This window comes from Linepithema humile, chromosome 4 (genome assembly GCF_040581485.1).
Source record: "Linepithema humile isolate Giens D197 chromosome 4, Lhum_UNIL_v1.0, whole genome shotgun sequence".
NCBI classification, from domain to species: Eukaryota; Metazoa; Arthropoda; class Insecta; order Hymenoptera; family Formicidae; genus Linepithema; species Linepithema humile.
In genome coordinates, this window is record NC_090131.1 from 14,441,086 (window position 1) to 14,463,637 (window position 22,552).

At 38.2% G+C, this 22,552-nt stretch overlaps 4 protein-coding genes and 1 pseudogene across 4 annotated transcripts; 3 read left to right on the forward strand and 2 right to left on the reverse strand.

Moving 5' to 3' along the window:
* Positions 1-303: 303 nt before the first annotated feature.
* Positions 304-1,400, forward strand: LOC136999558 (sperm-associated antigen 17-like). Its single transcript, XM_067353895.1, has 3 exons — positions 304-516; positions 682-1,069; positions 1,189-1,400. The coding sequence occupies exons 1-3, from the start codon at positions 304-306 to the stop codon at positions 1,398-1,400; spliced, it is 813 nt and encodes a 270-aa protein (XP_067209996.1).
* A 27-nt stretch (positions 1,401-1,427) lies between these two features.
* On the forward strand, positions 1,428-2,444 carry LOC136999559 (uncharacterized). Its single transcript, XM_067353896.1, has 2 exons — positions 1,428-2,000; positions 2,088-2,444. The coding sequence occupies exons 1-2, from the start codon at positions 1,428-1,430 to the stop codon at positions 2,442-2,444; spliced, it is 930 nt and encodes a 309-aa protein (XP_067209997.1).
* A 458-nt stretch (positions 2,445-2,902) lies between these two features.
* Positions 2,903-6,453, forward strand: LOC136999561 (uncharacterized; annotated as a pseudogene).
* A 4,151-nt stretch (positions 6,454-10,604) lies between these two features.
* Positions 10,605-14,470, reverse strand: LOC136999383 (protein slit-like). Its single transcript, XM_067353297.1, has 4 exons — positions 14,242-14,470; positions 12,792-12,941; positions 12,402-12,541; positions 10,605-11,947 (listed from the first exon to the last, which is right to left on the reverse strand). Exons 1-4 carry the CDS (start codon positions 14,303-14,305, stop codon positions 11,861-11,863), a joined length of 441 nt encoding a protein of 146 aa, XP_067209398.1. The 5' UTR covers positions 14,306-14,470; the 3' UTR covers positions 10,605-11,860.
* A 2,956-nt stretch (positions 14,471-17,426) lies between these two features.
* Positions 17,427-20,805, reverse strand: LOC136999382 (uncharacterized). The gene has a single exon (XM_067353296.1). It carries the CDS (start codon positions 20,008-20,010, stop codon positions 18,862-18,864), a length of 1,149 nt encoding a protein of 382 aa, XP_067209397.1. The 5' UTR covers positions 20,011-20,805; the 3' UTR covers positions 17,427-18,861.
* Positions 20,806-22,552: the final 1,747 nt, after the last annotated feature.

Sequence of the window (22,552 nt, forward strand, 5' to 3'; positions counted from 1 at the left end):
GGGAGGGAGGAAGAAAGAAAGAAAGAAAGAGAAGAGTGGAGAAAAGAGAAAGAATCACTGGAGAGAAGAATAGCAACGATGGAATGGATAAATAAAAAAAAGAAGAGAGAGGATAGAAGGAATAATATTGTAATAAAAAGTGTGAAGTGAGAAAAGGAGAATTTAAAGCAGGAAGTGATAGAATTTTTAGAGGATAACCTAAAAGTGAAGGCAAAGATAAGTAAGACAAGAAAAATAAGACAAAATAAAAGAAGAAATTTAGTGTTGGCAGAGATAGAAAACTGGGAGCAAAAAAGAGAGATCATGAATAAAAAGAAAGAGCTGAAGAAGGGTATCATAATAAAAGATGATTTAACAAAAAGAGAGCGGGAGATTCAACAAAAATTAAGAGAAAAGGCAAGAGAAGAAAGAGAGAAAGAAGACAGCAAAGCAAAAATTGGATACAAGAAGATCTATTTGAATGGAAAATGGTACAGATGGAATGAGAAAGAAGAAAAATTGAAAGAGGAAAAGAGAGTGAGAAAGGAATGAGAAAAAAAGAAACAGGACGAAGAAGAGGAGGAGGATGGAGAGGGGAATTTAAGAATTTGTTTCTGGAATATAGCAGGATTATCAAATAACTGTGAAAAAACATGGGACTATTTGGAAGATTTTGACATAATAGGATTAACAGAAACATAGATAGAGGAGGACAAATGGAAGAAGATCAGTAAGAAAGTGTCGAATAGATATGAATGGAATGGTATACCGGCAATAAAGGAAAATATAAAGAGAAGAGCTAAAGGTGGAATCATAACAGCAATAAAGAAGGATTTGGAAGGAATTAAGGTAAAGGAAATAAATAAAGGAGTGATAGAGATTAATTTTATATACAATAAAAATAGAAGGAGAATTGTCACATTATACAGTCAAAATAATGAGGAAACATTGGATAATATAAGAAAAGAAATAGAAAAGGAAAAGAAAGGCTATCTGATGTTAGGAGGATATTTCAATGCGAGAACAGGGGCAGAAGGAGGACCGATAGGAATAAAAAAAGGAAGAAGAGAAAAGAAGATCAAAAGACAAAGTGATAAATAGTGAAGGAAGAGTAATGATAAATAAAATAAAAGAGAGAGAGGATGATTCTAAATAAAAGTTTCGAGAAGGAAGGTGGATAGACATATATTGGAGAGTTGGGAACATCAGTGATAGACTATGTAGTATCGAATGAAAAGGCAATTGAAGAGGTAAAGAAAGTGGAGAAAGGTAACAGAACAGAGTCGGATCATGTACCGGTGGAAGTGGAATTGGAAGGTAGAGAAAAGAGAAAGATGAGAAAAAGTAATATGGTCAAGATCGAAAGAAGCATATGGTCAGAAGAAGGAGTAGAGTACTACCATGGAAAATGTAAAGGATGAGTATGCAAGAAGACGGAGAATGGAGAGATGTGGAAGAAAATGGAAGAGAAAGTAAGAGATTTTATTATGAAAATGGATAAAAGAATAATACCATGGAAATTAGGAAAAAAGGAATGGCATAGCAAAGAATGGAAAATAAAAAAGAGGGAGCTGAAAAAAGAATTGAAAAAACTGGAAAAAGGCAAGATCAACAAAAAGAAATATGTGGAAAAAAGGAAGGAATATAGAAAATGGTGTGAAGAAGAAAAGAGAAAGCATGAAGAGGAAGAAGAACAAAAAATAAAATTAATAAGAACAGAGAAAGAGGCGTGGAAATATATAAATAAATTCAGGAAGAAAAGAGAAGGAATAGACGAGAATATAGAAATGAAAAAATGGAATGCCCAGTTTATGGAATTGTTAGGAGGAACAAAAGAAAAGAAGATTTTGAAAAAGGAGAGAAGAGAAGAGGAAAGGATACAGAAAACTGATGAAGAAGATAAAGAAATATCGAGGGAGGAGTTAGTAAGGCAACTGAGGAAATTAAAGAAAGGAAAAACACCAGGGGAGAATGGGATAGAGAACGAAGCGTGGAGATTGATGTCGGAGGAAGTAAGAGAGGTATTTTTGAGATTAATAAATAGAATATGGAAGGAGGGAGGAATCCCAGAAAAATGAAATAAAGGACTAATTAGTCCAATATATAAGAAAGGAGAGAAAGAAGAGACGAAAAACTACAGGGGAGTGACATTGATGGACACGGCATACAAGATCTACGCGAATATATTAAATGAGAGATTAAGGAAGGAAATAGAAAAGAAGCTGGAGGAAGGACAGTTTGAATTCAGAGAAGAAAGAGGAACGACAGACGCAATTTTGAATTACATAGTAAATAGAGAATTAATGAAGAAGAAGGGAAAGATATTTGCATTTTTCGCGGATCTTAAAGCAGCGTTCGATAAAGTAGATAGGATAAAATTAGGAAAGATGCTGAAAAGGACAGGAATAGGAGAAAGAAAACTGAGGAAGAGAATCATGGAAACTTACAAAGAAACGAAGATATAGTGAAAATAGGAGAAAGAAAATCGGAGGAGTTTTAGACAAGTACAGGAGTGATGCAAGGATGTCCTATGAGCCCTACGTTATTTAATATATATATTATGAACTTGGAGGCAGAAATGAGGAAAGAACAGACGGGAGGGATAATAGTAAGCAAAGAAAAGTTTTGGACCATCATGTACGCGGACGATATTATTCTAGTGGCACAAAGTGAGCAGGACTTGAAAGGAATGATAAAACGGTTTAAAAAATATATAAAAAAGCAGGATTTAATCTTGAGTCCAGAAAAATCGAAGGTGTAGGTGTTTGAGAGAGGAAGAGGACGAGTAGGGAAAAGAGATTGGAGATGGGGAGAAGAAGCCATAGAAGAAATAAAGAAAATGAGATATTTAGGATACATTATGCAAAAGAATGGAGGAGCAAAGAAACATATAACGGAAAGAATAAGAAGAGCAACGATAGCGATGAAAACGACATGGAGCATCGGAGAAAGATTATTCAGGGATGATTATATAAGAAGAATGAAGATGTTTAACGCATTGGTAGGAAGCATAGCATTATACGGAGCAGAAATATGGGGATGGAACAAGGAAGAAAGACTAGATGGGATAAAGAGAAAATATGTAAAGTGGATTCTTGGACTGGATAGAAGGACACCGAATTATATTCTGAAGGAGGAAACGAAGATGAGGGAATTAAGGATGGAAGTTATGATGAGAGCCATTAAGTATGAGGAAACGGCGAGGAAGACAGAAAAGAAGCTAGTAGTAGAATGCATAAAGGAACTAGAAAAAGAGAGAAAAAGCAAGGAGGAAAGCAAATGGAAAAGGAAGTGTTAGAGGAGGCCAAAATAAGCAAAGAGAAATTAAATAAAAAGAGAGAGAAGGAAGAAACGAAAAAGATGGTGCGGGAAATAATGGAAAGAATAGCAAGAAAAGAAGAACAGATAAGAAGAAAAAAATAAAAAAATCAAAATACAATAAAATATATAAAAACATAATGACAGAAGGAACACCAATATATATCTGAGAGGAAAAAGAAATAAGAAAAAAAGGAATATGATAGCGAGATACAGATGTGGGAGCGAAACGAAAGGGAGTCAACACTGGTTGGAGGAGGCAGAAAGGAGATGTAGAATATGCGGAGAAGGAATAGAAAATATATTACATATCTTGAAGGAATGCGAAGAGACAAAGAACGAAATGACAGTAGAAGAGTTTTTGAAAGAAAACGGAAAAGGAAGGAAAATGATGAAACGGATAGATAGAATAAGAGAAGATAAAATACTGGAGAAGAAAGGAAAGGAATCGGAAGAAAGAGAAGAAAGGAAGGAAGTCACAAAAGGAAAGAAAGGAAAGACAGGACAAACAGAGAGACAAAATAGATATATAAAGTTAAAGCCAAAAAATTGAAAAGTGTAATAGCTTATTTCAGAGTTTATTCTAGATGTTATTTATTTTATTGGTATTAGTATTACTAGTTTAGTTGTTTTACGAGATATTAGATTTTTAGATCTGTAGATCTTTAGATTTTAGAATAGAATTTTATAGTTAAAGTTTAGATTTAGATTTAAATTTAGGATTTTACGATTTTAAATTTGTAAATTTTTGAGTTGTTTATTCAATCTGTTTTTGTATTAAATGAATAATGTTATTATGTACCGGAAGTCATCCTAATCCGCAAGGCAAAGATTAAATAAAATAAATAAATAATAAAATAAAAGAAAAAAGATAAAATCCTCCTTTGCACAAAGGTGCCTTATACAGGGTGTCCCATTTAACTTGAGACATCTAAATATTTTGAAAAATAAGCATTGTACGAAAAAATGTCCTAAATAAACTTTTAATATTATCAAGGGGAACGTCTGCCTGTGTAAAAATTAACCCGCCCCCACCGCCCACTGGGGAGGGCTGGCAACTTTAAAATTTCAAATGGGAACCTCCATTTTTTATTGCAGATTCGGATTCCTTGGAAAAAAAATACGTAAGTTTTGTCCGAGACATTTTTTCGAATCGTGATAGATGGCGCTGTAATCAGTGAAAATTAGTTTTTGCCATTTTCTTTCACCATCGGGGTGCTTTATTTCGGTGAGTCCCCTCGCCTCTCACCATCGGGGTGCTTTATGGGGGTAACAGCTTCGTCGATATTTCTTCCAGACTCACCATAAATCAAAATTATTTCAACTTTCTTCTCTAAAGATAAATAATCCATTATTTATTTGCTGAAATAAAGAACGCGTCCGTAAAAAAACAAGTAGCTAGCGTACCAAAACTATGAGGCATCTACATATGTAGTAAATTTTTGAAATACTGAGAATACTGAAAAGGAGAAACAAAATAAATGAAAGAAATTAAGTCAGAACAATTCTTCAATAATTGGATTCTTTAAATTTCAAGTCAAGTAAATTTCAGTAATACGTACGCTAGCTACTTGTTACGAAGCTGTTACCCTCTATGCTGACCGTTTCCCTGATAGGCCACGATCACGTGCTACTTTTTTTCGTTTGGTTAAACAATTTACTACCGAAGGAAATGTAACAGCTAAAAAAAAACCCGTAGAGCGACTGCCACGGGGGAGAACAATCAAATTGCTGTGCTAGCTGCAGTAGCCCATAACTCCCATGTCAGTCTTCGAGAGGTATCTTGTAATTCAGGAATTTCTCGTACTAGTGTTTCGAGAATCCTAAAGCATCACAAATTCCATCCCTATCATATCTCAATGCATCAGAAACTTCATGGCGATGATTTTAATAATCGAATGGTGTTTTGCAATTAGGCACTCACACAAATACAAAGAGACCCACAATTCTTTTATCGAGTAATGTTCTCCGACGAATCAACTTTCACGAACCATGGCAATGTTAATCGTTAAACATGCATTACTGGAGTGTGAAAAACCCACACTGGTTACGTGAAGTTGAGCATCAGCGTCCTTGGTCCGTTAACGTTTGGTGCGGAATCATAGGTGACAAATTAATCGGTCCCGTATTTATTGAAGGTACATGGAACGGAGAAAAATACCGTAACTTATTGCAAGATAAACTACCGATTCTGTTGGAAGATGTACCTTTCGAAGTGCGACAGAACATGTGGTTCCAGCATGATGGTTGTCCAGCACATTATTCAGCAATAGTACGAGAAGTGTTAAATCGTAATTACAATGATTGCTGGATCGGTAGAGGTGGTCCGGTAAATTGGCCTGCCAGATCGCCAGACCTTACGTCACCAGATTTCTTTTTGTGGGATTACCTTAAAAAAAAAGTGTATACAGAAGTATCAAATACTCGAGAAAACATGGTGGAACGTATTAGATATGCTTGCGCACAAATAACGCCAGATACACTTTCTACATGTGTACAAGCATTCCAAGCTCGAGTTAATAAATGCATCGAAATAGAAGGTCATCATTTCGAGCATTTATTGTAATTGAATAGTGAGAGACGAGGGGACTCACCGAAATAAAGCACCCCGATGGTGAGAGAAAATGGCAAAAACTAATTTCACTGATTACAGCGCCATCTATCACGATTCGAAAAAATGTCTCGGACAAAACTTACGTATTTTTTCCAAGAAATCCGAATCTGCAATAAAAAATGGGGGTTCCCATTTGAAATTTCAAAGTTGCCACCCGCCCCACCCCCAAGGGGTGGTGGGGACAGGTTAATTTTTACACAGGCAGACGTCCCCCTTGATAATATTAAAAGTTTATTTGGGACATTTATTTGTACAATGCTTATTTTTCGAAATATTTAGTTGTCTTAAGTTAAATGGGACACCCTGTATATACATATACCGGGTGTTTCAGACCATTCGTACACACCCATTTAAAAACGAGGAAAGTGGTTATTTAAAAAAATGTTTCAAACAAAAGTTGTTGGTGATCAAGTAATGCATTACATGGGCATATGCGATTGACCTTGAATGGCGTCGTGAAGGTCATGTCAAGGTCGACTTAAATTTTTTAAATTGAAACCCTTACTTTTTATTTCATATTCTTGTAGCTGACGTCAAGGCGTTTTCGAAACACTGATTACAAACTCTTTTTAGTTGAGATCTTCCTGAGTTATAAGACTTCAAAATTTAAATACCGTCGGCGTTAGCATTTCATATTTGAATTTCGATTCAATACATGTTGCGGTGTATCTTCTTGATATAGGCTTGCTGTGCAATTTTTCCGCTATTGAAAAAAATAAAACGTTAATATTCAAAGAAGTGAATTAATGATGTCTACATTTTGTCTACTTACCATTCTAACGTTCCTTTAATTATTAATTCATGTTGATTATTTAACATAACTTTCCATTTAAAAAACACATGTGAACACTTCACGGTAAGAGTATCTGGTAGAGAAAACTGTGCATAACTGTCCTGCACAGTCGATGTTGCTTTTTTGCCATTTGACGACATATGAATCCTGTCTTGCGTTTTTCCATGTGTGTGATAAATTGTACTGCCTACCGGAGGTGGCGTAAGAAATTGATCAAATTGATCTTTGTTAACGTTGCACTGTGCAATTTTGACACTGGATGTAGCCATTATTTTTTCATTATTAGTATTGTAATGCTTCTTCTCCAAGAGTTGGCTTCTGAGAATACTACCGGAAGTTAAAATCTCGCTCTCGGCCAAAGAAGTATGTGACATTCTAGAATTCAAAGATGAATTTAAATAATTGGTATCCAAAGTATTCTCTTTATACGTTCAGCTAATTTGTGAGACTTTGTTCTGGGAACAACTTCATCATTGTTCACGCATGTGTAACTCAGATCTGTCATTTCACTCTTCAAGTCATCATCGCTATCAGTAATAGGAGTAAGCCAATGAAATGTTATCGGACATCCCTGGTTAACGTATTGTTGTGCCCGTGCTTTTCGCCGCTGATGCTGTGTGTTACAGCTGACGAACCGATCGATAATATCGATCGGTCACTATAAAGTTGAAGTCATATGGCATTTGTAAATTACAAGAATCTTTCTTATATTTGTTGTCAAGACAATATTGATTAGCGGTTTAAAGGGTCTCTATGACAGTTTATAAACAAACTGTCATATGTCAGATCTTCGGTAGCTGTCTGCTCAGGCGAACGTCTGTGACAGCTCTGATATTTAAATTGTATTCCCGGTTACTATTTGTTGAGTTCTGTGTTTGTTATTAAAGTGTTCTCTTTTCATAAAAGTGTTGTGTTGTGTACTTAATTTCGCGAGTTCCGTTGACGTGTGCGATATCTCGTTCCGCGGGCGCAACATTTAGGAGCTCGTCCGGGATAAATCAAGCATGATGACAGAACGGAAAGCAAATGAAGCTGGAATAGTGTCACGGAAAAGACCGCAGCTGTGAGGAATAACGCCACTGGGTTCTGCTGAAAAGACATCATCGTCCAAGACTTCGGCACTCCAAATTGCTATGCGGGAAATACAGAAGCTTCACGCAGAACGACTACAACAGCAGGAGGAATTTCAAGTGCAGCTTTGTCAGCGGGACAGGATGCTATGAGGAATGGAGAAGCGGCTTCAACGGATGGACGAAATACAGCTAAGTCATTCAAATTTAAGAGATAGCGATAGGATATCGAACAGGGCAGCGAGAGTAAACGAATTAGATACGCGGGAATCAATTTCTAAAGAGTTAGGGTTTAAATTAAAACCAGATACGTTTGATGGGACGGGATCATTAAGAGAATTCTTCGTTCAGTTCGATTTGATAGCAAAAGCGAATTTTTAGTCGGAAAATACTAAAACTGTCGCGTTAGCTTCCTGTTTAAGGGGAAAAGCTAGATCGGTATTAGATTGCGTTATAGAAATAGAAAATTTGCAATATAGAGATTTAAAATCGAAATTGGAGTTACAATTTGGAGATGGACATCTTTCGGAAACTTATTATACACAGTTTACTAATCGGCGGCAGAAATTCGGAGAAAATCTTTCAAATTTTGGCGCAGATATCGAACGATTGTCAAGATTAGCATATTCAAAGTGTTCTGAGGAAGTTCGTGAAAAAATAGCTTGCGCATAGTTTATTAGTGCCATGAAGAATAGAGAATAGGAGGCCGAACTTAATAGGCGATGGCGTTAGATTATGAGCTCAAAAGTGGTCATCTGAATTAGTTTAAAATGCTAATCGAGATGTCGCTTGCGTTCCACGACACCGTCCTCACAGTCAACCTCACAGTAACCTCTCTATTTTTTACATCTTTCGTTCGTGTGTATGTATACGCAAGCGTATATGTATATGTGAGGAGTTTTGCGATTCAAACGCCGCTTATCGAGTACCACCAGTATTACTTCAGAAACCTGATTTTGGTCGCATTTCTGAAAGCCTAGTTCGGTTTCCTGATCTCTATTCTTCATGATTAGTGCAATCAATGATGGATTTATTAAACAAACACTACAACTAGAGGGGATAACCTCTTTAAAGTTAGCTATAGAAAGAGCCAAAACAATAAAAAAAATTAATAAAAGTTATTTTTCGGAAAAAAAATATGAAGAAAAATTCGGAGAAAATAGAAATAGAAATTATAAAATTGAAAGAAAAGAGGAAAAAGAATGTTGGCAGTGTGAGAAATCGGGACATTTTCGAGCGGAATGTCCGACTTTACTTAAAAAAGAAGAGTAAATAAATTAAATTTTGTCAAATTAATCGGGGTTAATTCGGTAAAAAAAGAATGTGTCGAATCATTTAAAAAAAAAAAAATTTGGTTAATGTAAATATTTATTTTAAATGGATAATTTATCTGTTGTAAGTTTTTATGCAATTTTAAGGTAAGAAACTTCTTTGGAGGAATAAATCTGGAGAGATGGATTTCTTTCTCGTTTTCAAGAAAATTTTCCGGACATTTTTCAAACAAAGAATTTCATTTTCAACAAGGACTGCCTCGCCCACGGTTTTTAACGGTGGTTTTCCCGTGAGCCGAAGAGCAAATGCTGAGGCAGGGACTTGAGAAGTCCTTCTTAGGGCGATGGGTCCACGGTAGATATCCCTCTCTTGTCCGAAGAATTTTGAAGAGCAGCAGCATAAGGAATTAAAGACGGCGAGAGGAAGTTAATCGATTGGGACCTGGATTGGTGCTCGGTAACTTGTTGCAACAGCACAAGGTAGAGCAAGAAACCAAGAGAGTACCCCGGAGTCGACGATTTTCGAATTCAAAGGTGTTTGATTGGGATCAAAATAGCGGCGCTCGGTAACTTGATGCAGCAGCACAAGGTAGAGCAGGAAGTCGTTAAAATGCCGTGGAGTCGACACTAGAAGTTCGAAGACAACAATTAACCTTCCTGGATTGATTTCAAGAATAATTGTCGGGACGACAATCTTGAAGAAGAGGGGCAGTGTTGCGCCCGTGCTTTTCGCCGTTGATGCTGTGTGTTACAGCTGACGAACCGATAATATCAATCGGTCACTATAAAGTTGAAGTTATATGGCATTTGTAAATAACAAGAATCTTTCTTATATTTGTTGTCAAGACAATATTGATTAACGGTTTAAAGGGTCTTTATGACAATTTATAAACAAACTATCATATGTGAGATCTTCGGTAGCTGTCTGCTCGGGCGGACGTCTATGACAGCTCTGATATTTAAATTGTATTCCTGGTTACTATTTGTTGAGTTCTGTGTTTGTTATTAAAGTGTTCTCTTTTCATAAAAGTGTTGTGTTGTGTACTTAATTTTGCAAGTTCCGTTGACGTGTGCGATATCTCGTTCCGCGGGCACAACAGTATGTTCTTCATAGCAGATAAACATTTTCCCAGTTATCGGGAAAGCCGTTGTAAAATTTTCCGCGTACATAATTCGGCAAATCTGCGTGGAAGTGACAAGTGATTAATCATTCGTCACTCTTTGCCGAATTATGTACGCGGAAAATTTTACAACGGTTTTACCGATGACTGGGAAAATGTTTATCTGCTATGGAGAACATACGTTAACCAGGGATGTCCGATAACATTTCATTGGTTTACTCCTATTACCGATAGCGATGATGACTTGAAGAGTGAAATGACAAATCTGAGTTACACATCCGTGAACAATGATGAAGTTTAGCAAAAGATAAAGCAAAAAAGCAGCATCGACTGTGCAGGACAGTTATGCACAGTTTTTCCTACCAGATACTCTTTCCGTAAAGTGTGCCTCGAGCTCTGTATCCGCTAATACAAATATTAGCAAAGATTATCCACAATCTTATACTTCATCAAGGATTTCCACCAATGTTATAAAAAAGGTTAAAAGAGTGTTTTTAAAATGGAAAGTTATGTTGAACAATCAACATGAATTAATAATTAAAGAAACATTAGAATGGCTACAATCGCCATCGGGAATCATATTAACCAAAAACGGCGCATAACAGGGTGTCCCAGGGTGCGTGGCTAGACGCGTGTTGTCCGTGGCCTGTCTGGGTGAATCAGCGGCGTATCGCACGGCAACGAAAAACAACTGCGCATGGTGAAAGGAGTACACGCGAGCAACGAGCGGGCGGAAATGGCGCGTGAGGTTGGATCTCCGTACCGCTGTTATTTTTCGTCGTTGTGTGACACGCCGCTGATCCACCTAGATCGTACAGCCCACGGTCTAGCCGCGCGCTATCATTCGTTAATCCTTTTTAATTGATATCTTATTTATTATTGCGAAAATTGCAAAACGGTAAAGGACTTTTATGTTCAGTTTACTGCGCTCTACCCGTACACGAGCGTTTGTCCCATCATTCTGACACCCTGTATATCCTATACGTGTAAGAATACGGAAGTCTGTACACAGCCACATATCCCCTATATTACCAGTTAGGTCCTTTCTGTATTAAATCAACGGCATAATCGTACGCACTCGTACGTAACGTTTACGAACGCGCAAGCGTCCGCGTGCTTGGTCCGCGATCGCAAATACACGAACACATTGTCCGCGCGCGCTCGCGCCACTCTTCCTTCCGCCCGCCTTTGCTATATACCTATATCGGATCATTATATACGAATAATACCTAGTATATGTTTAACTGCTTCGATATCGATAGTCCGTAGCTATATACGCACAATATACTTTTGCTTCTTCTTTCTTTCGCGTTCTCTCTCTCTCTCTCTCTCTCTCTCTCTCTCTCTCTCTCTCTCTCTCTCTCTCTCTCTCTCTCTCTCTCTCTCTCTCTCTCTCTCTCTCTCTCTCTCTCTCTCTCTTCTCTTCTCTTTAATAATACATATCACACTGAGCCGGCTATGTGTCCATCTAGTTTTGGCCTGCACTTTCTCGCCCATGTGCGTGCCATGAAGATGTTGCACAGGGATACCGACGGCATATCCGTGGCTCGCCTTCGCCATCCCGTTGCATGTTTTCGTCACCTTCGAGGACACGTGGAAGCATGAGCGGGAGTGCTGCTTTGGATCCGGGGGATTCTTCTCATTTTACGTCTCGATACGCATCGACGAGACTCGGGCCGCGATGCGTCGACTGGCTAGTAACACTTGCGGGTGCACGTGCACTTGCGCACCAGGTCAACGTCCTTGGTATACCGCATGCCGTCCGTGCAAATTAATCGGACCTAAAATTAATACGTAATTTATAATGGACGCCGTACGATCGTTATCGGCAAATAACGGCGGAAGAATCATTTGCCAGCTTGATGAACATAATTGCGATGATTGACGCAGTTGCTTCGAGCGACTCATGCGCGATCAATCGGGTTTGAAAGATGGGTAGATTTACTTTGTCTTCTGTTTGACCGTCATACCTGATGCGGCATTTGACGCCAATTATCAAAAACAAGAACGAATACGGGCTTTAATATTCATCTTTATGCGTTGTCAACCGAGATAATGGGGCAGTGAGTCTCATAACATGTAAATGTTGATGCATTATTAATTTACTCTGAATTTGATATGCAACGGAGAATATTCCTAAACAATTGAAAATTATACAATAGAATCCACGCATTGTTCCGCATAGAAAACCGGATCGTCGACGAGTCTCAATCGATCTCTGAATATCCTATGTACCTTGCGCCGCTTAGTCTTCCGTGGTAAACAGCACGAATTGCCACAACTTCCCCAACATTTAGCAAGCTTCACAGGTCGTCGACTTCGACATTTATTCTCACTGTAGTACTCCCTTGTATGCTCCTTGCGACACGTTGGTGCTATAATATTGATGTTAATTTTCTTGTCAAAATATTGTTTAAAAAAACGCATATAATATTATTATAAATGAAATACAGCATATATTATTTTGTAACAAACATATAAAATATACCAAAGTCTTTTCAATTACAAGAATATATTTTCACACAACTAGTCTTATGTGCTATACTGACGCGCAATTATCTGGTTCTATAGTTTCTATCTTATTTATAAATAGCATAAAGAATAAATAGTTAAAGAATAAATTACTTTTCTCGCAGTATCGTCCTTGCCAGCCGGTTTGACACCGACAGGAATAGCTGTTACCATAGTGCGACGGTACGCATTGAGATCCTTTTCTGCATTCATGTCCAATACATGCGTGTGAAGGCACCAGTCCAGGTACCGATATGATGATATCTATAATTATGCACAGATTACTTTTTGTCCAAAATATTTTATGTGATAACTTAAAGAATATTTTAGATTTCAAAGAATGCGATACTGTATGCATAGTTTTCTTATTCTTAAATAGATAAAATTTTCTTACAAATACGTTCTAACGCTTTCTCTCGCAAATAACTTTGTTTAAAGAAATATTTCAATTTAAGAAATTTGTATTTAAGTGTAATAAATCCTTAATTTAACAAGTTGAACAGCGATTATAAGCGTAGACCTTGTTATGTGTCGAAAGACCACAACGTAATAATTATAGGTTAATTAGGCAATAACAATAATAAACATTTAGAAGGCCATTAATCGAGGCCACTTCTCGAGAATCCTGTGACAGAAATTATTTAATTATTAAACAATTAGGCGCTGACGCGAGCACTCGTTCTTAGAAACCCGAGTGTCACTTGCGTTTAAAGTAGGTTAAACAGATCATTTTGGTAACACAATGGATCGATATAGTTCAAGTCTCATTGTGTTCCAAATACTGATCCGTATAAATTAAGGCGGCACACAAGGCGCCGCGGGTTATTAATCTGCAAGGTTCCGGACGAAGCACGACACGTCGCGTACACGCGTAGCCACGGTAGTACAATCGCCGAGTGAGTGACGTGACAAGTGTAATAAGAAGATACCGAATAAAAGTTATTCAATCTATTTAAAGTGCATAATTATTCTAAACTCTCCGAGCCAAAGCCCCCTTGACCAGCACGGCGAATCCCGAATCTTTACGCAGCGCCTACCGAAGTAGGCGCAACCATGGTATAAATACAAGGGTATGCTCATGGTATAAATACAAGGGTATGCTCATCTCGTATTCACTCACTGCGCAGTCAAAGTGTGACGTCACACTCGGGGCCAATCAGACCATCCAAATTTAACAGTCTCACGTAGACTAACAAATTAATTTCTTTAAGAAAAATTATAATTTCGCACTAACATCCCGCGACGGCTCTCTATGCCTTTCTATTATATTAATTGATTTATATTTTATATTTAATTTTTTTATATTGAGTTTATAATGTTTATTTATATTATACTTTATTACAGGATATTTATTAGTTCATAAAATATTACTTCAAAATAGATTTTTTTCTGCAAATTTGAAATCAAAATAATATATGTGACGAGAATGCTGCTAATATAAGCTGCTTGGAAACAGTAGTTTTAAATTTACCGCTTATCTGTGACGTCACACTTTTGAAAATTTTGATTGGTCGCGTGCGCAAGAGCATACCCTTGTCTTTATACCATGGGCGCAACAACCTACCAGAGTGCTCGCGAGGTATATGTTCTTGTGGCATAGACTCTTCGTTGCTTAGGGCGGTATTCATAGTCCGTTCTTATATTCAAGATCGTCTTAAGCACGAACTTATATTCGCTCTCTTCGTCAGACACAATCTATGTGTGACGAAGAGAGCGAATATAAGTCCGTGCTTAAGACAATCTTAAATATAAGAACGGACTATGAATACCGGCCTTAGTTTAGTTTAGTTTAATATGGCGTGGCTCCGAAGGTTTTTCCCTCTTGCGGCCATCTGGTTCGGCGGAAGGGGGGGGGTGATAAAGGAAGCGGGAGATTTAAAAAGAGAGGTTAGATATTCTTAGGAAAATTTCGAAAGCGTGCAAGGTTTCGAAAGTTGGGTTTTTTAGTAGAATAGTAGTTGAATAAGAGGAGTTGATTTCAGCTTTTAGTAATTTCGAACGAAAAGCAGCTCTAACAATGTTATAAAGTGGGCAATTCCATAGAACATGCTCAATGTTTTCAGATTGATAGCCACATTGACATTTTGGAGAGTCGACAATATTACATCTGGCAAGAGAAGCATTTAAGTTGTAGTAGTTGTTTTTTATGCGAGTTAAGGAAGAGATCAATTTTTTATCTGAAGATTGAAAGGGATGAAACCAGGGTTGTTTGGTTCTGTTGTAATAATGTTTAAAGTAATGACAACCTTTTACATTTTTCCAGCGATCCAAAAAGGCGAAGAATCTTGAATATGCTTTTTCTTTAAAATGATGAAAAAAATCAGAATAAGGAATAAATGCATTTAAGTTATTACTATATCTTATGGCTAAATTGGCAAGACGGTCAACCATTTCATTACCAGCTATCCCTATATGAGCGGGGATCCAAATAAGCTCAATATGCAGCCCCATTGCATGTGCGAAGTAGAGTTTATTTTTTAGATGAACTGCTAGATCGTTTTTGCAATGTAGAGGCGAGCAATTTGCAACAAAACGGACTATGCTTTGCGAGTCAGTGAAAATAACTGAGCTTTTTAATTGGTTGGAAACTATGAGGTCGATTGCAATATCAATTGCCGTACTTTCCGCAGTTTTTGGATCTATCAGCATAAAAGACATGTTTTCCTCTGATTATGTCATTATAAATTAATCTAAAGATCTGATTAGAGTCAGAGTTCTCAACAAAGTTGGATCTATCTGTAATTCTGATGTTAGGTGTCCAAAGTAGAGTATTAAAGGGTATTGAATGAGCAGCAACCAGGGGTTCAGATTTGATACAATTTTTAAACGTACGACAGTAAAAAAAGGCCTTAAGTAGAAGAAAAGAATTAGAAATGTTATGTCTGGTGTGAATAGAAGTTATGTCAGAAAGGTTTTCCAATTTGGTAATCAACGGATGTTTCTTTAGCGAGAAGGCCCTTATTAGGTATCTTCGAGTAAGAAGCAAGAATCTAGTGTACAGTGGTAATATACAAGCCTCAGCAAGAATGATATTAGTTGGAGTGGTTTTCTTATAGCCAAGTGCGAGTCTTAGGGCTTGGAACTGTATGTGTTCAAGTTTTTGAAATAGATTATAAGGAACACCGGAAAAAACAAAATTTCCGTATTCCAAGGAAGCACGTATGACTATTTTGTAGATATTTAGCAAAGCAGAGGGATGGGATCCCCACCATACACCTCTTAGCATTTTAAGTATGTTAAGCAGCTTAATACCTTTAGAGTGAAGATAGTTAACGTGTAAGTGTCCTGTAAATCTATAATCCAAGAGAATGCCCAAGAATTTGGCTCTATCAGTTGAGTCAATAAGACTTCCGTTGACGTCAATACAGCAGGAGAAGGGATCTATCCTTTTCCTGGTAAAAATAACCAAGGATGACTTGGAAGGGGAGATTTCCAACCCAATTTCCTCAAGATAGCTTACAACTTTAGATGCGGATGTAGATAGGTTGAGGAGATTTTCCTCAATATTATTTCCTCTTATATAGATAGCCGTGTCATCTGCAAATTGAAGAAAGCGACAGTTATTAGATATTTGTTTATGTAAATTATTAATGTATAGATTAAAGAGAAGAGGGCTTAATACTGAGCCCTGAGGCACGCCCTTATATGTATGATATGGTTGGGATAGTTCTCCATTCAGGTTGAAGAAGAGAGTGCGAAAAGAGGTGAGATTATAGATGAATTTGCAGAGTCTTTCAGGAATATCCAGTTCCCTTAAAATGTGAATTAGGATGTTGGGAAGAAGGTTATCAAACGCTCCTTTGATGTCGAGGAAAAGGCATGGAGTGTACTGTGCTAGAGCGAGGCCAGTAGAGATTTCTGTTGAAAGAAGTGCTACGTTGTTATAACATGACTTACCTCTACAAAATCCAAATTGAGATTTAGCAATTACTTTATTGTGCTCACACCACCATTGGAGTCTTGAGGCGATGATTTTTTCCATGACTTTAAGAAGACAAGAGGTTAATGATATCGGACGATATTTACCCGGTGTGGCTTTAGGGATTAGAAAGACAAAGTTTTCCTCCAATCCTGAGGGAAAGATCCTGAAGAAAGAATTTGATTAAAAAGTTTGCAGATGTGGTCATGCATGAAACTAGGAAGATGGGAAATTATGCGATAGCTAATACCATCAATACCCGGGGACGAGTGTAAGTTAACTCTGGCTATTACATCTGAATCCTCAGACACTGAAATTGGTCGAGAGAGTATACACTCTCCTGAATAAAGGTCTACATTTTCAAAAGAAGTAGAAGCACAAGAGTCGGGACAAAGAGAATGGATAATGCCCTTGAGTTCTTCGTTTTTTTTGTTAGAGTTTGGATGATAGTTTACATCGGAAAGATTACGGTTTTTGAAACATTTAATAATTTTCCAGATCTTTCCAGGAGCTGTTTTGAATTCAATTTCATTGCAGAATTTTCTCCAAGATTCACTTTTAGCTTTACGGAATACTTTTTTGGCTAAAGCTTCTTTACTTTTGAGAAAGATGTAATTAGATAAGGATGGAATTTTTTTGAAATTTTTTAAGGCTGTCTTCCTTTCAATAGCAGCTAATTTACAGTCAAGGTTCCACCAGGGAGCTGGTGGGGGGCCTTTTACTGAACGAAAGGTTGTTTGAGAGTTGGTATGAAGAGGTTTACCATTGGCTGAACTAACTGCCTCGATGAATTGAGTTGAGAGATAGTGAATTTGCTCAAAGACATCAAAGTCCTCACATTGAAATCTAGTTGAAATTTCATCTTTTCGGAGAACGAAGTGCCCTTTAAAAATTTTCCAGTCAGTGGCATTATTATCTATTTTGTGATAAAATCTTTTGGAGTAGAGAATTGTAGCATTAATAGTAGTAACAATAGGAAAGCAATCGCTATTCATGGAGTCTTCTAGAACCTGCCAAGAGCAAACAGGAATAAGATCAGGATTGACAAATGTGAGGTCAACAGCGCTTTTATTTTGAAGTGGAGATGTCAATCTGGTTGCCGAACCATTATTAAGAATAGCTAGGTTATTATCCGATGCTGCTTCTTCAAGTGATTTACCTGTAGAGGAGGTAATAGCACAACCCCAAGAGAGGTTATAAGCATTAAAATCGCCCAGTACTATTACATTCTTAAAGTTCGTAAATGAGGAGAAAAGCGAATTCCATTGATCATATCCCATACGAACTTCTAGATGCTTATAAAGAGAGACTATGAGTAACTGTCCATGTGCGGTTGAAAGAGAAACTCCAAGAGTGTCTAAGGTTCCTTCATAATGTATGATTTCATTATCGACAATAGATTGGATGTCGTCACGGATCATGAGACATAGTCCGCTAGATTTATTGCGAAGTGAGTCTTTTCTGTAAATCGTAAATCCTGGAATATAAAAATGAAAGTTTGGATTTAACCACGATTCAGAAATGGCAATAACATCATAGTTATTAATGATCTTAAAGAGTTCTCCCTTTTTAGAAACCAGTCCACTAGCATTCCATTGGAATATTTTAATGTTATTGTATGAAGACTTATCCATTATTAGAATTATTGTAGGGATTGAAAGTCGTTTTCGAAGTTTCTTTTCCCGGGAAGGATAAGGCAAAGAGGATCTATTTAATGAGAAAATTATACAAAGATGGGTTTATATTAGAGACCGCAGCTATTAACTGCGTAAATAGTTGCAGAATGAAATTTAGCTGACTCTCTTGGGAGCCAGAAGGAGAAGAGAGGGGGTGATTAGTATTGGGTCGTTCAGAAGGGATAGCACACCTGTCCGGAGGTCTAAAGAGAGATCGATCATTAGGCTCGAGTAAATAATCATGCCCAGAACCTCGGCCTTCCTGATTAGGACGAATAGGGGCCTGAGAGGTAAGAATTCCCTTTATATTAGAAAACGGACGCTTGTTGGTTTTATTATAAGAGTTGGAGCTATCCGTCGCCTGCGCATAAGAAATACCATTATAACTGACTGGTGAGTCATTATTATAAGAAGAAGATCTGAAGATAGGTAAAGAAAAATGCGAAAAGCTAGGTGGTGAGTCGGGGGAAGAGCTCCCACCAAGAGGGGGGATATTAAAAATGTCGTTCCTCAAGTTAAAATCATGATTTTTACCTGAGAGTAGGTCTCTAGCCTCTTTAAGAGGAATGTTCCTATCCGCTGCAAGAAGCTAAACATTTTTCTGGATAGCAAATTCAGGACAGAGAGGGTCCATGGGAGAGTGTTCTCCTCTGCAGTTCGCGCAAAATGGTGGAGACGCAATGTTAAGGCAAGGAGTTGAGCTGTCGTGGTCTGATCGTCCGCAATGAGAACAACGAGGTTTGCCTCTACATTGAGTGGCTGAGTGGCCAAATCTGTAACAAAAATAGCAGATTGTAGTTTTTGAAATAAAAGGAGTGACCTCATATCTTACGCCAAATATGTAGATATATTTGGGAAGAATTTGGTTTAAGAAGAATATTACTATAGTCCTAGCAGGTACAAATTGGGTGGATTTACCACCAGACTCGTCTTCGATAGAGACTCTTCTGTTGAGCCTCCTCAAGGCAGTGATCTCAGTTGGGCAGTCAATTCTCGTTTTGAGTTCCTCTAATTCAATGTCCGTAGGGATATTGCGGATTATTCCCTGACGAAAAACTCTGTAATTTGGTATAAAGCATGTCATATTGCGGTCTTTGAAGGGCTGTTGCAAAACTAATAGGTTAGCCGCCTTTTTGATCTTTAATTTGATAGAAATTTTAGAAAAACCTAACTTCTTTACCTCTGTAAATTCATTCTTACCCCACTTAGTAAGAGAGCGTCCTATATAGAGAGGATGAATGGGTGAGAGAGGAGAAGAAGAGGATTGGATATACACATAAAATGGACCTTGGTTAGTGTGTGCATATCTATTTTTAATTAGATTATCAACAGCATTGATTGTCTCACTTTTTTGACTAGAAGAGTCTTTGGCGTTATTAGATGTGGTGACTTTAATGGATTTTTTGATCTCAATATCCGAATTATGGTCATCGTTGGCCGATCTTTTGATCCCAGACGTAGATGGGACAGAAGAAATAGTGGCGTGATCATGCGTTGGGTTTGAGTTGGAAGAATTAACCCCAATTATTTCAGAAATACTTTTTGAATTGTTACTGATGTCAGGGTACATATTAGTACTTTCTTTAGAGGTTAAATCATTATCAATATTCACGTCGGTATCGGAATCACTGGAATCACTAATGATAGAGATAGTTTTCTTAGAATTGCTTACCCCGGCGTGCAGTTTAGATTTTCCTTTGTTACCTTTAAGGCGGGAACGGGATCGAGAACGAGGCATGTCGGCCACGTGTGAAGGGATCAGGGAGGTTAGCCCCCCTTTTCACCGAAAAACGGCAGGTTTCCCTGCAATAAAGCTTGAGCCTGGCCTTTCAGAAACAAAGTAAAAATGCTAGAAGCCTGCAAAAACACAGTAAATACTCTGATAGCTTAATAAGTATATTATTGCACAATTAACTTTCGAGCACTACATAATTGCGTGTGTTCACATTCGCATGCAACGCCAGTTCTTGCGGGCACTACACAAGCGAGAACCGCACGTCACGCGTCCGTGTGCGCACGTGTTGCGTAGCATGGTGGAAAGAAACAAGGTGAGTTATTGCGCATAATGGCGGCAAAGAGTTGGGGGACTTGCTTGTCAACCAATCACAGGGGACCCATTTTATGCGCGCAAAATTCAAACGTTCACAGCTGATTAAAAAATCAAAACAATATTGTAAATAAATAAATACTGCGACTATTACAATTTTTAATGCAACAGGTCGGCATACTGTCTACAAAGATAAAGTCACATAATATTACATATTACACCAAACTCTAAACAAATCTTCATATTATATATTTATTTATTACTTACACGACGGTCACATCGGTCTTTTCCAAATTTAAGAAAACTCTCTGCACGAACACTATATATTTTTTTAAGAGGAACACTGTATACACTTTATATACGTTAATAAAGCATGTCATCAGCCATCAGCCATACTGAATTTTCATGAAATGGGCCCCCTATGATTGGCTGTCCGCTCCCCACTACCTTTAGACTACTGCGCAACCACGAGAATAACTCACCTTGTTTCTTTCCACCATGTTGCGTAGCATGCTATATTTTGTCACTTCCCCAGCCCGCGAAAAATGCTACGTACGAAAAATGCTAAGAAGACAAGCGTTTTTAATCAAGTAAGGCGAATCGCTTGAATAATAAAGATTCCGTCTTCTAGACTTACATCTTGCAACTTTTTTTAATTTTTTTCCCGCATTTCTTTCTAACGTACAATCTAATGCACAATCGAATAAATAATTAAATAATTTTTTTTTCTAAACAGTATTATTTTATATTTATAAAAATATTCGCATAAGTTAAATTAATAACTGTTGAAAAAGATATTAATCTGCTATGACTTGTCAATAGAAAAATAAAATATAATTTTACAATTTTTCAACAAAATGCAAGTTTAACATATGCCAAGATTATTAATAAATATAAAATAATACTTTTTTGTCGAAAACATTTGTGGCGGCTCACCACCACACCGCTACACTGACGCGGCATAATACGCCGCGGCGCCGCTACGCGCCGCAGGCCTTCTGCCGAGTTACGAGCTTGCGGATACACCGCAGGTTGCGCAGGCGGTGAAAAGCTTTCTCGCGATCAAGCATCGATCGAAGCGGTATAAAAGAGCTTCTCCGCAGATTCTTCTTCACTCACTCGCTTCAAGGCGAGCTCTCTACAGGGCCCTTGATCCGAGTCTTACTCTGCTTTAGCAGAGCTTAACCAGAGGCAAATTTGTCTCGCCGTTTTTCTCACGTTGCCTCGCAAGGCACGTAAAAGAAAAACAGAGTCCCAGCATCGGCCGCACACTTCAACCAAGCGGCCCGCTGACACACCAGTACCGCCGTCACCTCCTCAGACTCTAGCGTGGAAGCTAATTCCCCTAGAGTTCTGCGTCCGGTTGACTCGGCCACCAAGGGACTCTCTCGTTGCTGGCGACATCCGAATTCGGAGACCTCTCTCTCCTCGGTACACAGAGCATTCTGTTACGCCGAGAGCCGAAACGGTTGCAGCTACAGGCACACCGGAAACTCGTTCCGTGGCCATCCAGACTTCGCCGCCTAGAGCTTGCTCGGAGAGCAGCTGCCAGACGGAAGACCATTTTCCAAACGGAGTTCCTCCAACACCGGGAAAGGGGCTACAACGAGCCAATTCAATAGAACCGTCCTTTTTAAGACTCGTTCAATACACAAAGACGCGGCCGGTAATTTCTTACCGCGCCCGTCAATTTTTCTTTTAATTTCTCGGTCTTACACACACACCGAGAAAGCGCCTCCGGCGCAATCAATCAATTCAAACTGAATACAGCACATATACATATATTCACTTCTCTGACGAAGAAAATAAATTACATTTTCTAACAAATTGGTCTTCGTAATCTTTAGTCAAGTCGAACACATCCTTTGGGCAATACGCCCATAAACTGGTGACCCCGACGACTGGTTAAAGCAAATGAGTCAATCAGAGAAGGCCGGCGAAATGCCAGGCGCCGACGCAGCACAAATCGGCAGGGTATCGGTGCGAGTACCACCATTCTGGCCGGAGGAACCAGAATTATGGTTCGCCCAATTGGAGAGCCAGTTCCTGTTGAGCGCCGTCACGTCAGATTCAATCAAGTACACGTACGCAATCTCGTAAATCGAGACAAAGTACATCAAAGAAATAAAAGATGTAATAACCAATCCACCGGCATGCGGGAAATACGAAGCAGTCAAAAGGGCATTAATACAACGACTGAGCGACTCGCAGGAACACCGCATCCGCCAATTAC

Coding starts and splice junctions, on each gene's coding strand:
- LOC136999558 (XM_067353895.1), top strand. CDS start 304: ATGAATAAAAAGAAAGAGCTGAAGAAGGGTATCATAATAAAAGATGAT. Junction 517..681: donor AATTGAAAGAGGAAAAGAGA/GTGAGAAAGGAA, acceptor ACAGAAACATAG/ATAGAGGAGGACAAATGGAA. Junction 1,070..1,188: donor AAAGAAGATCAAAAGACAAA/GTGATAAATAGT, acceptor TGGGAACATCAG/TGATAGACTATGTAGTATCG.
- LOC136999559 (XM_067353896.1), top strand. CDS start 1,428: ATGTGGAAGAAAATGGAAGAGAAAGTAAGAGATTTTATTATGAAAATG. Junction 2,001..2,087: donor TGTCGGAGGAAGTAAGAGAG/GTATTTTTGAGA, acceptor CCAATATATAAG/AAAGGAGAGAAAGAAGAGAC.
- LOC136999383 (XM_067353297.1), bottom strand. CDS start 14,305: ATGAATACCGCCCTAAGCAACGAAGAGTCTATGCCACAAGAACATATA. Junction 12,942..14,241: donor TATACCTCGCGAGCACTCTG/GTAGGTTGTTGC, acceptor GCATAATTATAG/ATATCATCATATCGGTACCT. Junction 12,542..12,791: donor AGGACGATACTGCGAGAAAA/GTAATTTATTCT, acceptor TCAATATTATAG/CACCAACGTGTCGCAAGGAG.
- LOC136999382 (XM_067353296.1), bottom strand. CDS start 20,010: ATGCCTCGTTCTCGATCCCGTTCCCGCCTTAAAGGTAACAAAGGAAAA.